The 16,718-nt window shown below is 40.1% G+C and overlaps 1 protein-coding gene across 1 annotated transcript; it reads right to left on the bottom strand.

The window, feature by feature from the left end:
* Positions 1-13,638: 13,638 nt before the first annotated feature.
* LOC118407437 (polyubiquitin 9-like) lies at positions 13,639-16,580 on the bottom strand. The gene is made up of 2 exons (XM_035807912.1): positions 15,778-16,580; positions 13,639-13,970 (listed from the first exon to the last, which is right to left on the bottom strand). The coding sequence occupies exons 1-2, from the start codon at positions 16,165-16,167 to the stop codon at positions 13,794-13,796; spliced, it is 567 nt and encodes a 188-aa protein (XP_035663805.1). The 5' UTR covers positions 16,168-16,580; the 3' UTR covers positions 13,639-13,793.
* Between the last annotated feature and the right edge of the window lie 138 nt (positions 16,581-16,718).

Here is a 16,718-nt window from a genome sequence, read left to right as displayed (position 1 = left end):
ATAAACAGACATGTAACACTTTGTTTTTTTTTCATGTCTTTTCTAAGTGCCAATAGTCAAGAGAACGAAGAAGAATATAGACAGAAAATATGCTTACATTTTGAGTCCAAACAAGCTCAATCATATGTATTTTGTAATATGTTGAGTTTTGCTCTTTTGTTGGTCTGTTTTCTGGATAGTGGACTCATTAGGTCTTCACTCCACACACTAGACAGAAGAGATAATTGCTTTCTTTGATTACTTTAGAAATCATACTTTGATTTGCATGAATTTATATCTAGTGGTGCTCTAATTTGCATAAGATCATATCTAATGAACTACTAGTATATGCAACTGGCATGTCACAAAGATAAAATTGCTATCGTTTGTATGTGCATCACAAACAAAATGTATTTTGTACTCAACTATATGAAACATTTGCTCCTTTCTCACACTACTAGTATTTCCCACACGTGCTATAAGCTGGCATCAAAAGTGGTTAAATCATTCATTCATTCATTCATTTATTCGTTCATTCACACACCCTATCACTCATTCAATACATTCACTCACCCACTCTGTCACTCATCCATTTGCTCACCCACTCTATCACTTATTCATTCACCCACACTCTCTTCCTTATTTACTCACCTGCCCTGTCTATCAGTTGCTCATTTATTCACTCACCCACTCTCTCCATTGCCTACTCATTTATTCACACATTCGCTCTCTCATTGCTTACTTATGTATTCACTGGCCAGCTCTCTATTGGTCTCTTATTCATTCACACCCACTCACTAGCACATTCATTCTTTTTATTCTCTCACCTCACTCACACATTCACCCACTCATTTTTTGTTCAGGCCATCAGAGCCTATATCATTATGATCCTACAGATACCTTTATCAACTACTATTCAAATACAATTCAATCTCTACAACTGGATAAAAAACGGATATTTACTTCCGGACGTTTCGAGTGACATCCGTCACTCTTCTTCAGCATAAAAGGAATGAACTAGTCAGAACAATTCAATACCAGTACAGCTAACTAGAAAAACTGGTTTAACCACTAAATCGTTAGGATCATATGCAAAAGGTTACACAAATGTAAATCATGTTAGGATAGTTCCTATGGTCAGACAATACCATAAGAAAAAACTATAAAGCTGTACTGGTATTGAATTGTTCTGCTAGTGATGGATGTCACTCGAAACGTCCGGAAGTAAATATCCGTTTTTTATCCAGTTGTAGAGATTGAATTGTATTTGAATATTGCTTACCTGGATGTCTAACCTGCATAATCTTTATCAACTATAGTCTAAGAAAGACTATGGGACTTCATTTACCTTAAAAATGATATTCCGGTGGTCTCGAAGTCCCAACTTATCTTGTAATAACTAGAAAAATTAAATAGCTAAAAAGAAAATGGCCACACAGTCGTTATGGTGTAGTTAGATACGTGCATATATTTATTATATTATAGCAGACAACTATTACAGTACTCTGTGCATGGCATGTCTGTGGTAAATATCTTGTTCCTACATTGTAATATCATGACCTCAAAGAAAATTCTGTTGTTATGTTACATTTTTTTTCTTATTAGCAAAGAGACTCGGTTTTGTACTTGAAATCTTGTATTAGAATAGAAATGCTGTCAAACATTTGACATCATGCTAACTTAAGATTGCTCTCGATATCGTTTAGAATCACAGTACAGTTGTACAACACTTACAGATGATGAAATGTATTGTATACAATTTGTAAAGTTAAAGTTAAAATCTCCCCACACCTTTCGGTGTAAATAGGGGCGTTGCACATCTCAGTTTCTATATCCCTTGGGCCACACAGGCCACATACAGTAGGGGACTAGTCCACTGGTAGATTGCCTTCAAGTACGTTTAACTTACTTTTTTTAATTTCTTTGGTATAACAGTGCAGCATAATTAGACAAATTACAATTAAAATTGTGACTTTTACTTCCAACTTGACTCTGTAAATATTACAAGTAGTTGAAGTCACTGCACAAAATCCAATCATATCTTAAAGCATGCATAATTAAAGATGTATTTCTTTCCTAAAAGTGATTACTAACGTATGCGTTACGGCTTTCCGTATGGTTTACGAATGCTCTACGTATGCTTTAATTGTGCTTTATAAATGCTTTACCTAGGCTTTACGTGTGCTTTATGAATGCTATACGTAAGCATTACGAATGCATTACGTGTGTTTTATCAATACCTTGTGTATGCTTGACGAATGTTTTACGTATTCTTTACGAATACTTTACAGATTTCGTTTTGTGACCTTTTTTGGGGGGTTGTCATTTTTCAACCACGTGGCGGGTCCATAAGGTAGGCAATGGGAAAAGCCAGGTAGCTCAGGTTGGCCATACGGCGCATGCTCAGGAATTTTTGCCACAGCTTCTTGTTGGACGGCTTGGTCCTTCTCAGGTGACGGACCTTGATGGCAACCTTCTGGTCCCGCCGAGGGGGCGCGTCTCTCTGAGGTCGGCGGGGCGACATCGCACTACCCACCGAGGAAGTTAGAGAGAGGACCCGGTGGGCCGAAGACTTGTCGTGGGAAGCGTGGGGCGTCACTTCTGTGGGTATCCCCCCATCTGTGAATGATTAAGATTACCATTTCTTTAATTACTTGAGGCACCATTCTTAGTACATGTGCATTTCTTTATTTATGTTCTTGATGGACGGTTCACTGTATGATATTTGAGTTATCAATAGAATGTATTTAAAAATGATGATGAAGATGATGATATTTATAAAAATGATAATAGAACGATAATGAAGATAACGATAATTACTGTTAGTGATGATAATGTTATGGTATGATAACGATACATGATAATGATTACATTGATAATGAATGATAAAAATAGTGATTATGATTATAATTTTTTGTTTTGTTTTGATAATGACAATACTTATTGTAATAATGATATTGATGATGATAATAATTATAACATATGGAGAAAATAATGATTATGATGACAGTTAATTTCTCATAAATGAATGCGCCATACTATAAATCGTCGAAGCTAAATAGGGTCGTTAACGATGTGAATGTAGAGGCGAGAAGAAAAACTGTTTTCTGCTACCTTACCTTGATCTTGTTGAATTCCTTGTTGTTCGTCACCCTGTTCCCGTGCCAGTGCCGGTTTCCCGTGAACCTCTGGGGCGACTGACATAGCTATGGCCACGATTAACAGCAACGGTCGTATCATTGTTGAGCAAGTGGTAGTATCTAAATCGAGAGAAAAAAGAATGTGCAATATATACAGGAAAATTTAGGTCCGTTTGACACAAAGCCGACTTAAGTCTGCCGACCTTCTCCAGACCTGATGCATGGTCGGGAATAAATCGTAAGAAAGTAGTCCCATCTGTTGTTTGGTGCCAGGTTAGTTGCCTACGATCGCGAGTCTTTCAAAGTCGTCTTACTACCCCTGTCACCTTTGGCAAAAATCGATCGGACGACGATTCAGCGGCAATCGCCCGAGCCTAGCTTATAGTTATAACTTTATTGCACAACAATTGTACAAGGTACAAAGTATGGCTTATATGTGACAGGGACGGTTTTCAGGTGTAAAATACGCCCTCTGTCGATCTTAAATATCGCCGAACTTCCATCGATACGCACTAAGATCGGGAATAATGTGACAGGGGTATACGCTTACCAATTGAAGATTTTGAAAATAATAAACAAAAACAAAGTTTGGAAATTCATATTCTGCTTGAGCTAGAACAAGTTGGATTCTAGGCAGGCCACTCACAACCTAGCGCAAACCTTGGTGGAGCGCTAGCGCAATCGGGACCCTAAAGTTATTGTAAATTCCAGAATTCGTGTGAGGTGTGACAGGAAAGACAAATACCTTCCTGAATCCTGACAGGTTTGCATGGACAACACGTATATCGTCTGCAGTAGGGCTGGGTATCGGTACAGCGTACGGGTACAAAACCGGTTTTTCTTATTCGACCGGTCCAGAAAAACCGGACCTGAAAAAATTAGGTGGACCGGATGTTGGACCGATTAGAAAATTAACATATTATTTTATAAGGCATTCATACGTTTTGGCGCTTGCAGTTGGAAGAAAATGACAAGAGTGAAGTAGAGTAGAGTTTATAGTGAATTCTACCAATGTTTACAGTCAATCGTACAGGTGCAGTTAGCGTTGTAGTATTTTAAAACGCCAGTGTTATGTCTAGTACTCCACCAAACAGATTTCTTTGTAGTGAAATGGACCATTGGTATGAGTCATACTGAATCAGGTCCAGGTTCAGGTCCGGACCTGGACCTGATCCTCTGGACCTGAGCTGGACCTGGACCTGAATTTTCTGTACCGGTACCCAGCCCTAGTCTGCAGAAATGGCCGAAAACGTTGAAAATGGTCTGCCATTGAATGACAACATTTCTGAAGCACAACGTTAACGCTCGTACGGTTCGTCTCCGATTTTCCACGCCCCTTTTGTTTAAATCGTGACCCCATCGTAAGGAATATAAATCACAGACAGCATATGCTTTCTAGAGTAGGAAGAGAAGTGAAAAGTGAACGATCTCGAACCAATTTAGCCAATCGAGTCAAATGAATTCAATGAAGATTAACAATTGAGCTACTCAATCCACTGGTCTTAACAGAGTAGACAATTGATATACAGTAGTTACAGGTTCATTGTACCGGAGAAATTCCCCTAGCTCTTTTAGACAACCAAAACTACAGCGGGCCATAGCTTAATGTCCCATCATATAAGGACTGTGACCATATCCAGGAGCTCGCATGTCCGGCGAACGACAACATATATCACAGTCAAGATTCGAACTCACGACTTCTTGGTTCAGAGGCAGCTAGGGGCACCAACCACCATGAACTAGGAACGCAACAAGATAGTGTTCATAATAGACCCCATCTAATAACTCCTATAGAAAAGATTATTTCACTTCTAATAGGTTGTGCGAATAATTTGTGGTCACATTTAAGCGACAATAGCCTAATTTCCTTTCTGTTACAATTGATCGGAATAGAATTTTGGCTAAAAATTAATTTGCGTCAAGTTAAAAAGGTGGCATGTAACTTGAAAGATACAGTCATTGCAATGTAGTCGTTCCTTGTAGTGCCTAATGGCAAATAGGTCAGCAAATTTCGAATTCCTTGCTGTTTCAGTTAGTATATATTTTTTACACGGATGAGTTGCCATGTACCTCCCCCTTTAACGTGCTCGAGGCACCTTCTAGATCATGGGCCCCTTCCGAAAGACAGGCCTGTGCCGCCCGCGAACAAATTTGGGATTGACTTCCCAGTTACATGTACCTACTACTCCTGTTACATTATTATCCACGATCTTCGGGCGTATCGATGGAAGATCCGCTATGTTAAAGATCGACAGAGGGTTGCGCGTATTTTTCACCTGAAAAACGGCCATGTCACATACAAGCTATACTTTGTACCTTGGACAATGGTTGTGCAATGAAGTTATTATTATAAGCAAGGCTCGGGCAATTGCCGCAGAATCGTCGTCCGATCGATTTTCGCCAAATATGTGTATACTAATTGGAACCAGGAGCGAGGCTGCTACCAGCTGAGCTACAGAAACTTCATTGCCATGTCATATGCATATCGCCTATCAAATGTTTCGGGTTCAATTAAAAATTGCAGAATATCAAAAGAGAATACAAAAACTGACAGAAGCCATAAAAATATCTAAGGGTATTCTAACACAAAATAGTCTCCCTTTCTAAATACGTATAGTAATAATCCCTTACCCGTATTTCTACTGATAGCTTCTAGGATGGAAGAAAGATCGTCGGTGCTTTGGAATCTTGAACTAACGGACTGATAGTAATAGGCTTGTTAAATCTATGTATTGGTCCCAAAGGGGGATGAGACACTCATCCTAATTGGCTAGCACACCATTTGCAACATTTCGTAAGATATCATCCGAGAAAGAAATTTGCATGGTAACAAAAGCAAACTCTATTTGAACAGCGTTGCTGTTACAAACGGATACAAAGCTACCGTTACGTTTCTGAAATGCCAACGCATTGAAACATAATAGTTTTCTTTGAAGACAAAGGTAATAAGCGTATGCACAGAGGTTCTGTTTTTGCTTGCCGACAAACGTTCAAGAGAAAGCAATTGGAGCATGGGCAGTTCAAGATCTACGCTTTTGTAGTTTTCTCCTCAAAGAAGCTTTTTAAGATCATATAAGAAAGGGAAAAGATCTTTTTTCAGTGCTGGTAGTTGGTCTCTCATCTTTGTAAAAAGAGAAAGGAAGAACAATCAAGAATAAAGGCTACATATTCTTTTATATAAGATGAAAGTCCGGAAATTACGAAGACTGATTGGACATTCGGGGATTGAAAACGTAACGCAAATCACTCGGATAAGAGTGTAGGGTATCTCAAAGACAGTTCTTTCTCTCGGCGGACCAATCTTAGATAATAGTCCGATATACATTATTTCTCTTTTTAATTTAAACCTCAGCGGAAAGGATATTTCAATAGTGCATGGAGTATATTTGTACGTATCTCACTGGAATTCGCCGAATTGGACCTGGCTTTCGCAAAGTGGATTTCTTTCCCGTAGTGTGCATCTTGGGTGAGCGATTGAAACTCACAGCTTCTTGGTCGTCGATGAAAATTCGAATCACAGAAGATTTCTAACAATATCTGAGGAATATCCTTGTAGCTTGACTGGTAGAAGCCTGGGATGCCCAGGTTCAATCCTGGGTAGGGCATTTCGGTTGCACGGCGTACAGTTTCGGTAGGAGCATACAAGATAGTGGGCCCGTTTTCGAGGATGTTGCCCTGAGTGCGTTAAAGGGAAAGAGATGCCAGCTTCTCTCTGTAAAAATGTACCCTGCTACTGAAACAGCAAAAAACTTGTTGCACTATGTGCTACTAGGCACTACACTAGTCTAAACGAACGAGGAACTCTACAGTTAGAAAGAAATAAATGCATTTACCTGCCCAAGGTAAGGTATCTGCAAAACAAGAGAGCTGAGTCTCTTTCGCTTGAGTCTTCGCCGCTAGTTCTGAAACGATGTCTGTTGAACAGCACTTATTGCAACCACAAAGTGCGTAGGTGGATGGGCATGTCGTGAGCATCGAATTAGATATAATTTCATTGAAAGTATGACTTACGATCATCGCTAATTTTATTTTCTAAATAGAATTGTACGTTGTCTTGGTGACAACCACAGGGAGAAAATGTTCTAATGGCCCTAGCCTGTTGTCTATGTCTGTGCATCTTGAAATCATAGGACGTTTATTAAATTTAGTCAGAGATTCTTATGTACAAAAAAGGCCAAAGGCACAGTGCTGCAACTGTGTTATAATTTATCTTCAACGTTTTATTTGCTAGGATGACTTCCGTGTGAAGTGCTAGTCACAAGAACACAATCTCCACTCAAAATTCATATCTTTATTAATTGTTATCATTATTATTATTGCCCCTACGGAAATGAAGGTTTTAAACTTGAGTGCAACGCCACATTTCCATCACTTTTCTCTTATTGCCAAATATATAATTATCAAAATGTCAAAAAGGACTAAATTTATGTTTTGGAGGTACCTCAATCAAATGCCTTTAAAAAGTCTATAGGAACCCCTAGCGTTATACCAATCTTTAATTTCCTGTTCATTTTTACGATTTGATAACGTTAACTGGCACATTATTTCGATTTCATAAAATTAGAATATTTTGCTGGGTCAATAATCACCATGGTGGTAATAAAGGTAATACATTTATATTTTTCGTTGATAAAACCTTCGGACGTCTGCAATTTGCCGTGACGCTAGTTCATATCCTGATTGAATATCAACTCATATCGCTGCGAAATTTAGAACACACATGGAATACAACGTGAAGACCGACTATGGCTTGGTTCGCGCAAGCGCTTTTAGCGTTCACTCAAGAGTTCATTGCACCGAAGTCCTTTTCAGTGGAATCTCTGTAAACAGAAATTTATTCTACTCAAGTACCCGTTTTTTATTTGGGTATAAGAAAAAAAAAGAAGGAAAAATAGACAAGAAAGACAAGAGTTTTGTTTCACCTTTCGTTTTCAGTTTTTAGGCAACATTTCAAAGGATACTAGTATACAAGAGAAGAAGGGTCTCAAGTACAATTCTCCAGGACTTTAGTAAATTCGGAGCCATGTTCAGATTTTCAAGTTGGTAGTGGTGGAATAGCCTTCGTTGCAGTCTTTGAACGGGTCTGTTTCTTCTTATTTTTTTTCGAGACGGGGCGAAACTCCCTTCCTCGGCAAACCCTCTTTCCCGACACAAGAGAACATAGCCAACGTTGAAGTTCGCGACCCTCCCCCCCTCCGAGTTTGAAGGTTGTGTTTTCATGTGTTAATTCAGTTCTGCTGAATATATTAACATTTACCCCAACTAGTTTTGGCTGTCGTCAGGGCTCTAGCCAGCGTCCGTTTTTCCGTCAATTGACGGAAATTTGGTGCATGTGACGGAAAAATTTTAAAACCAATCCGTCAACCTTGACGGACAAAAATCTGATAAAAGCTCCTTGGTGGAAGCTACAGGCGGCTTGGGGACGCCGTCTACGGCCGTAAAAGCCACACACTGTTTGTTTTGCTATTGTTATGATTATTGATAATGTGTGTCGGTGCCTTTTCGCATACGATAATCTCATTAAAACCAATTTTTCAAGGTCTCAGTTCAGTCTCTCTAACTCCTGGAATAGTGTTTTTGCGACAATGGGAATTGGCTGACGGAAAAACATTTCGAGCTGGCTAGAGCCCTGGCTGTCGTGACCATTTTTGTGGTTTGAAAATGGTGACATATGATAAGGTTATAATATCTTGCTGGGTTGATAACAACAACGGTGATGAGAAAGGTAATACGTTTATATTTTCAGCGTTATAGTTCCTTTCAGACGTATACAATTTCCCCTGACGCAAGCTTATGTCGTAAATGAATAATAATTTGTTTTGCTCGGAAATCTAGGACACGTGTGGGATACAACGTGACTATACGACTGATGCAGCAGCTGGCTGTCTATCACAATCAGACGTTCAACCAATCAGAGCATGGCAATTAGTGGCTTGACCAATGACAGAGTGGATGCATGTAGGACACGTGTGGGACACAACGTGACGAGCGACTAGACAGATCCTGCAGCTGGCTGTCTAACACAATCATAAGTTCAACCAATAAGAGAATGACAATTAGTGGTTCGACCAATGGCAGAGTAGGTGCAAGTTGGCCAACACTTTGAAACAGGTGGGCGGGCATATGGGATCGGTTGATTGTCATCCGCGTAATATCGGCGGGGTTTTTGTCTTTCGCCGCGCTTCCGCGGCGAAAGGCAATCAGACCGATATTAGATTTCTGTCCGTCCGTCCGTCCGTCCGTCCGTCCGGGTCGACCATGCCATACCGTGCTAGCGAGATATTCTACCCTGCAGATTCGACGGTATGTAACGTTATGACATACGTATCGGCCTACCATGAATGTGCTGCTTGGTTTGCGGTCCATGCCATATCGTGCTAGCGAGATATTCTACCCTGCAGATTCGACGGTATGTAACGTTATGACATACGTATCGGCCTACCTTGAATGTGCTGCTTGGTTTCTGCATGGCTTATAAGCAGGAATTTGCAGAGACGGATGTGAACGGTGAGGATTTCTTCGTAAGATTGTATACAATTTATAAACTAACATGTTCGCTGTTTGGTTATAATAAAACAGACATTGTAGAGAACAGTTTGACATGTGATTTACTTTGTTTTATGGAAAATCACCGCTACAAAATCTAGAATTGTGTAAGATGCGTGCGCCGCATCTGACATGGTGTGGGAGGGGGGCGTATTCGGAAATTTCTTACTCTAAGAAATTTCAGGCTATTTTCGTGTAACAAACTTCTTTCAGCAAAATAGTAGCCCTCGGATGCGTTGAAAATAGAATTACCCACATTTAATTTATAATTTCGAAAGGGAAGAGTCTGACCGAGCTCGACGGAGTGAGTCTGACGCGTGACGTCACGACTCCGTCAAGTAAAAGCATAATTGCGTTACTAAAAGAAACGAAACGTTCCATTAAACATACCACGGACCTGTTTTAGTTTAAAATATCTACCTTTCACATGATCTTGCCATTAAAAAAATATTTCCATTACTGTATATGCCATGTTAATATTTTATGTTGTTTATGGTGACAATACGTTGTTTGTTCTTGCAGAAATTCAGGACACATCTACTGATAAATTTGATTACTACAGTGCACTTTCATAAAACCCTGTTGTACTGTAACAGAGCCGTTCTTAACAGCAAAACAATCCGAATAAAGTTAACATCATTCATGCAGTTGTGTTATTATACAGTTCAAGTAAAATATACTCTGTGAGAACCACTACCTTACTAAACAGTTATATAACCTAGCACTTGACCAAACTGTGCCAGAGCTGCCAACGTTGCAGACTTGGCACCCACGCTTGACCAAACTATGCCAAACATTTTTACCTACACAATATAAGTAAGCGAAAGACTAGCTTTTTTCAGAAGCTCTTGTTTGAACACCTGCGAACTTTAGCTGACCTCGAAAAATCGCACAATGGTCAAGAAAATAGGTAAAGGTAGTGCCATGCAGCATTTTTTTCTGTGGCGGTAGGGGCTTTACCTCCCCAACAAAGTCAAGTACCCATTTTTACACCTGGGTGGAGTGATGCAAGTCGTGTTCAGTAAGTGCATTTTCCAACAACATATCGTTTAACCAGAAATCAAATCAGTGACCTCTTGATACCAAGCCTGTCAGCCGAGCCAAACGCCGCCGCAGAAGTTTGGTAGTGTTCCGATAAAGTTATCAATAAGCATAATGTAGGGATATAAACTCTGATGGCCTTAAAGAAGAATGGGTGGGTGAGTGAATGAATGAATGAGAATGGATTAGCATGAGTGGCCGATCGGATGAATGAATGAATGATTGAGTGAAAGCATGAGAATATAAGTAAATCACTTAGTGAATGAATGACCAAGGGGATGTGTGAATGATTGAATGAGCGAAAAGATGAGAAAATGAGAGTGAATGATTGAGTGGGTGAGAGGATGAGTGAATGATTGAGTGGGTGAGAGAATGAGTGAATGATTGAGTGGGTGAGAAGATGAGTGAATGATTGAGCGGGTGAGAGAATGATTGGAGGATTGAGCGGGTGAGAGAATGAGTGGAGGATTGAGTGGGTGAGAGAATGAGTGAATGATTGAGTGGGTGAGAAGATGAGTGAATGACTGGGTGAGAAGATGAGTGAATGACTGAGTGGGTGAGAGGATGAGTGAATGGTTGAGTGGGTGAATGATTGAGTGGGTGAGTGAATGATTGAGTGGGTGGGTGAGAGGATGAGTGAATGATTGAGAGGATGAGTGAATGATTGAGTGGGTGAGAGGATGAGTGAATGATTAGGTGAGTGAACGAATGAAAGCGAGGATGGGTGAATGATTGAGTGGGTGAGAGGATGAGTGAATGATTGAGTGGGTGAGAGGATAAGTGAATGAGTGGGTGAGTGAATGAGCTAGAGGATTGAGTAAGTGAATGAGAATTTGGAGCAAATGCTACAAAAGTTGATCAGAGAATACATTTTATTCATGTGATACAAATATAAAATAATGATCATCTGTGTAACACGCCAGTTGCATACAGTTCATTGCGTATAACATCATAAAATAAGAATTTATGCAAAATAATGCATCATTTTTAAAGATCTCTAGTGTGTGGAGTTACCTAATGGGTCACAATTTGAATAACCGACCGAGTATCACTAAGACTGTTAGTATCACAAAATACATATTTCTGGCATTCGTCTGGACTCCAAACATACATATGACTATGAGAGTTAATATTCTATATCTACTGTACATTCTTCTTCTTTTCACTAAAAAATTCAATATCGAAAGTAGAGCATTAAATGTATCTACCTACAGGGGTATCTATAAATCTGTATCTAAATCTATTTATCTATATGCATATCTATTGACCTTACGAATCATGACATATTCAATATAACTATGCTTAGTATAAGATTTTACATATATTTGAATTAAAACAAAATCATAAAAAGGTTACTAGCAATCGGTTATAATATGATATCTCTTTATATCTAAATCTATCTATGTCTCAAAGGTTCTCTCTTTATCTATATCTATGTGCCTATCTATCTATTGACCAGAAAAAGGAGTATTACTAAGACTATTACTAGTATCACAAAATACATATTTCTTGGATACATCCGGACTCCAAATGTATATATGAGAATTGATACTCTATGTCTATATTCTTCTTCTCTTGTCTTCTCTTCTATATATGTATCTATGTGCATGTACCTATGTATCTATCTATCTATGTGTGAATGTATCTATCTCTCAAGTCTTGAAATACTGCTTGCATTATGCAATTCTGCACACACAAAATTTTGGAGTTGTACACCTACATTTTGACAGTGGGTGCACAAGTGCACCTAGATATTTCTGTGGGGTTACGTACAATCTCTGAAGAGGAGCAGAACAGTTTACAATGAGTTTTTGTCGACATTGTACTTTATGTTGTGCACCTAAATTTTCAGGTTACTGGTAAACGCACAAGTGCACCTATTCCCAAACTGGAGGGGGGTTGGGCAAAGATGGGTGGATGGATGGACAAATGAATGGGTGAATCAATGGATGGATGGATGGATGGATGGACAAAGATGGGTGGAAGGATGGACAAATGAATGGGTGAATCAAAGAGTCGTCCAATCTCGACTCTTGGGCTGGTCGTCACAGGATGATCCTTAACGGCAAGAAGAGCATGCAGCTTCAAATTTGCTTTTGCAAAAGCATTCCGACGCCACCTACTCTGATTCTAGGGGGGGAAGCAGTACCCGTCGTGGAGTCAGCTAAAGGTCTAGGATTCATCCTTGACAGAGGTCTAACCCTCAACGACCAGGTTACGTCGATGGTGACCAAGGGCTCACGCAGACTTTATTACCTACGTGTCCTAACCAAACAAGGCATGTCGGTGTCCGACCTTGTACAGGTGTATACGGCCCTGGTCAGGCCCGTACTTGAGTATGGTCATGTTCTCTTAGTTGGTTGCACCAAACAACAAGAACAGTTAATCGAGAAAGTGCAAAGGAGAGCACTAAAGATCATCTCTCTGGGTGGCAGGAGAAGCGTTCCGGACTTGCCCACACTCAAGGAGAGACGTGAACTCGCTGCCATTAAGCTACTCAAGCAAATGATGAACCCGGATCACCCGCTACATGACATGGTCCCTCCGGTCAGGTCAGAGGTCACTGGGAGGTCACTTCGAAGCTCATGTAGTATCTCGGTCCCAAAAGCAAGGACCTCCAGACTGCGCAACTCATTCCTACACTATACAATCAGACTGTACAACAAATCAATGACTGGTGCCTAAGTGTTTTATTTGTCTATGCACTGTGTATGTCATGCGTACTGTACATGTTGTCTAGTCGTTGTAAGTATTTACTCTGAGTCACATTGTAAAGATCAACGGCATTCAGAGATGCTTCTGCTAAGAATTAATCTCTGTAAGGTTGATTTTAATGAATAAAGAAAAAGAAAAAAAAAAAAGAAAGATGGATGGACAGACAGATGGATGGATAGATGGACAGATGAATGGATGGATGGACAGATGGATGAATGGATTGACAGATGGGTGTATGGATGGATGAATGGATCGATGGACAGATGAATGGACGGATAGATGGTTGGATGTAGGTGTGAGTGGTTGGGTGAATGAGTCACACAGTGATGTAGAATCAGAATTGTACTTGAGGCTGAAGCAGATACAGTCTTATTATCCGCAAAGACGCAGGACAAGGAAAAGGGTAGACTTGTCTTGGATATCATAGTCAGACAGATATTTGCCAGCGCCATACTCCAGTTGCTTGGTTGTGTACAGGATACGCATCTGTCCAAGTGGTATATTGTGCCGTTGGCTGACTTCCCTGCAGAGCCGGTCCACTGTGGCATCCTGCAAGAGGAAATATGGGTGTATTTTCCTTGTGTTTTTAGTAACCTCCATGAACCAACAACCCATAGTTTACTAGGCCATGTCCTTACCTCTTGAGCCATTTGACTTTTGAGCCATTTGTTTTAAGACTGCAGTGCAGGGTTGTAGCCAGCCTGAAATCATTTTCCGTCCCCTCGATTTTGATTCCTATCAAGCGCCCAAGGTGGGACATTCCTAGAGAGGTCAGGGGCATACTCCCCCTGAAAATTGTGAATTCTAGACCATCTGAAATGCCTTTTGAGGTGTCGATTTTGCTGGTAGACCAAACTGTTCAACGACATCTGTTTAAGTGATTACATGAGGGAGACAGTTTTTTTTTCATCTTTGTCTTTCACAGAGGATTTAATGGGCAAAATTATTTTCTGTCCCCAGCTCAAAATTCCGTCAAAGGACGGAATGACGGGTGCTGGCGTAACAACCCTGCTGCGGTGATCCAAAGGTAAACCTAAACCAAGATTTTTTTCAGTTTTTAAAATAAGGAGAAACCCAAGCTACCGACCAACACTATTTTTCAGGACCGTAATCTGAAACACGCTTTTTCCTGGTCTATTAGGTAATGTAAGGCCACAGCAAGTAAATTTTATGGGTGACGCTCATTAATTTTCGCCGGATTTCAGAAAAAAACTTTTTTTAGTTAGATAGGCCAAAAGGGGTAACGTTAAATAGGTTGTGTATCTTGTGTTGTAACCTAACCATTGTATGTAGAATTGACACTAGAGAGGTAGCCTTGACTGTACTTTTGCAGAAGTGAAACTAGCTGGATAGTTGTAAGAGGGGTTGGGGTTTTGTGTGCGTTAAAATTTGCGCGTTAAAACTTGCGCGTTAAAAACGTGTGCGTTAAAATATGCAAATTAGCTGATTCCCTCGGGATTTGAAAACTTTTTTGCCGTTTTTAAATTAAAAGCTTGAAGATGATAACACAAAATGAAATGAAATTAAGTATCATATTGTTGCATTCTAGAGTACAATATCCCTTTCTTTAAATATTCCAGGAGTTTTAAAGTGATTTTTAAATGTTAAGTTTTAACGCGCAACAAAGGTTGATATTTGCATGTGAAACAATCTGCTTGAGAAAACATGAAATGAAGCTTCTAGAATGGAGATAAGCCTCAAGCAGTTATATTTTACAACACAAAGCCTCATATTAGTAATTTTTCCATGTTTTTGTGTCAAATTCAAGTGATTTTGAAATCTTCTGGATATGCAAATTAACCTATTCCCAAGGGAACAAAAAAATTAGGGGCTTTTCAAACCAAAAATTCAGGTAGCAGAGGGAAAATCATATAATGGGGTCACATTTTTCTGACTAAGAATTTATCAATGCACAACTTAATTTTTTAACGCGCAGATTTTTAACGCGCGCGCAGATTTTTAACGTGCAGAAAACCCGTTCCCTGTAAGAGTGGCACCACTATAAAGCAACCAACATGGTTAGTGATACGAGTCTACCACACTAGTGTCACTTTTACTACACTATTTTACTCGGTGAATACAGGAATGAATGCCTTGTTGGTTTTATTGCTATATTTTGTCACTATAATCATTGTAACAATGTTTATGGTGTCTATTTTGATCATTTTCCATCTTGTTCTTTTTTTCACCCATCTTGTTTTTACCTACCTTACTATTTTTGCAGTCTGCAGAGGATGCCATCCATAACTATAAGATTGACTTGCTGTGGCCTAATTTAGCTATCTGACAGTTACTCCAAGCAAAGGTTTGTTATATTCTACAGTAAAATTGATTGTGTTTAGCATACAATAGATACCTTGTGGATTCTTATAACGGTTGTTTTTCCATCGAGTCCCTTGACAAGAAGTCGCAAGATGTTGGATTCGTAGTCGGCTCTGAGTTGTGCAACATGTGACTCAATCTTAGCGATCCTCTGCTCCCGTTCTTCTTTGCACGGTGTCCCAGCGCCCCCTGTGTCCCCCTGAGAGTACTGCATGCTCCCCTTGACGTCCTGGACCTCGCGGATGAGGTCATCAAGTCGCCTGTTGGTTGTGACCATGACCGTTTCCATGAAGGATCTGAAGTTCCTCTCCTGGACTTCCATGAGACCGGTCAACTCCTTCTTCTGGTTGTCGAGAAGTTCTCTCAATGTCGACATGGTGACGACATCTTCGTCAGGATCCCCTGTTCGCTTTCGTTTCGCCATCAGATGAAAATAGTTTGACGGGAAGACTGTAAACTTTCGTCACTGTACAATGGCACTTCAAGGGAAGTGGGGTTTCTTACACTTGAGTCTAGAGCCCCGAGCCTTTGCTATAAACCTGATGTGAAGCACTTTCTATGGAGGAAATCGTCCAACCGTACCGAAGAACTTCTTTGATAGAAGACAGAGGACCTTTCTACTTGTCTACCGCCATTTTGAATCCTGACGTCACGAATACGAACTCCTCCTCAGGGGAGATGCACAGTTTTCCTCCAAGCAGATGTTTGGAGGCCCATTCTCCTTCCACCACGTGCACCTTTTACCCCCTATATTAAACCGAAGTCATGTGCCCATTTTACACCTGGGTGGAGAAGTGCCTTTCCCAAGAAAACAAAGTCAGGAATCAAACCCGTGACATTGATATTGTGTCTACCAGCCTAATACAATTTAATCTCCAAGCAGATCCTACGGTAGAATAAATTAGTATAAAAAGCTGCCAGAGGCGTGAAGCCTGCTCAGGAGTGTGTTTCGCTACCCGGGGAAATGGCAAATTT

The sequence above is a fragment of the Branchiostoma floridae genome, unplaced genomic scaffold (assembly GCF_000003815.2).
Source record: "Branchiostoma floridae strain S238N-H82 unplaced genomic scaffold, Bfl_VNyyK Sc7u5tJ_1342, whole genome shotgun sequence".
In the NCBI taxonomy this organism is placed as follows: Eukaryota; Metazoa; Chordata; class Leptocardii; order Amphioxiformes; family Branchiostomatidae; genus Branchiostoma; species Branchiostoma floridae.
This window is presented reverse-complemented; position numbering and strand designations above follow the sequence as displayed.

Coding starts and splice junctions, on each gene's coding strand:
- LOC118407437 (XM_035807912.1), bottom strand. CDS start 16,167: ATGGCGAAACGAAAGCGAACAGGGGATCCTGACGAAGATGTCGTCACC. Junction 13,971..15,777: donor CCGTTATAAGAATCCACAAG/GTATCTATTGTA, acceptor TTCCTCTTGCAG/GATGCCACAGTGGACCGGCT.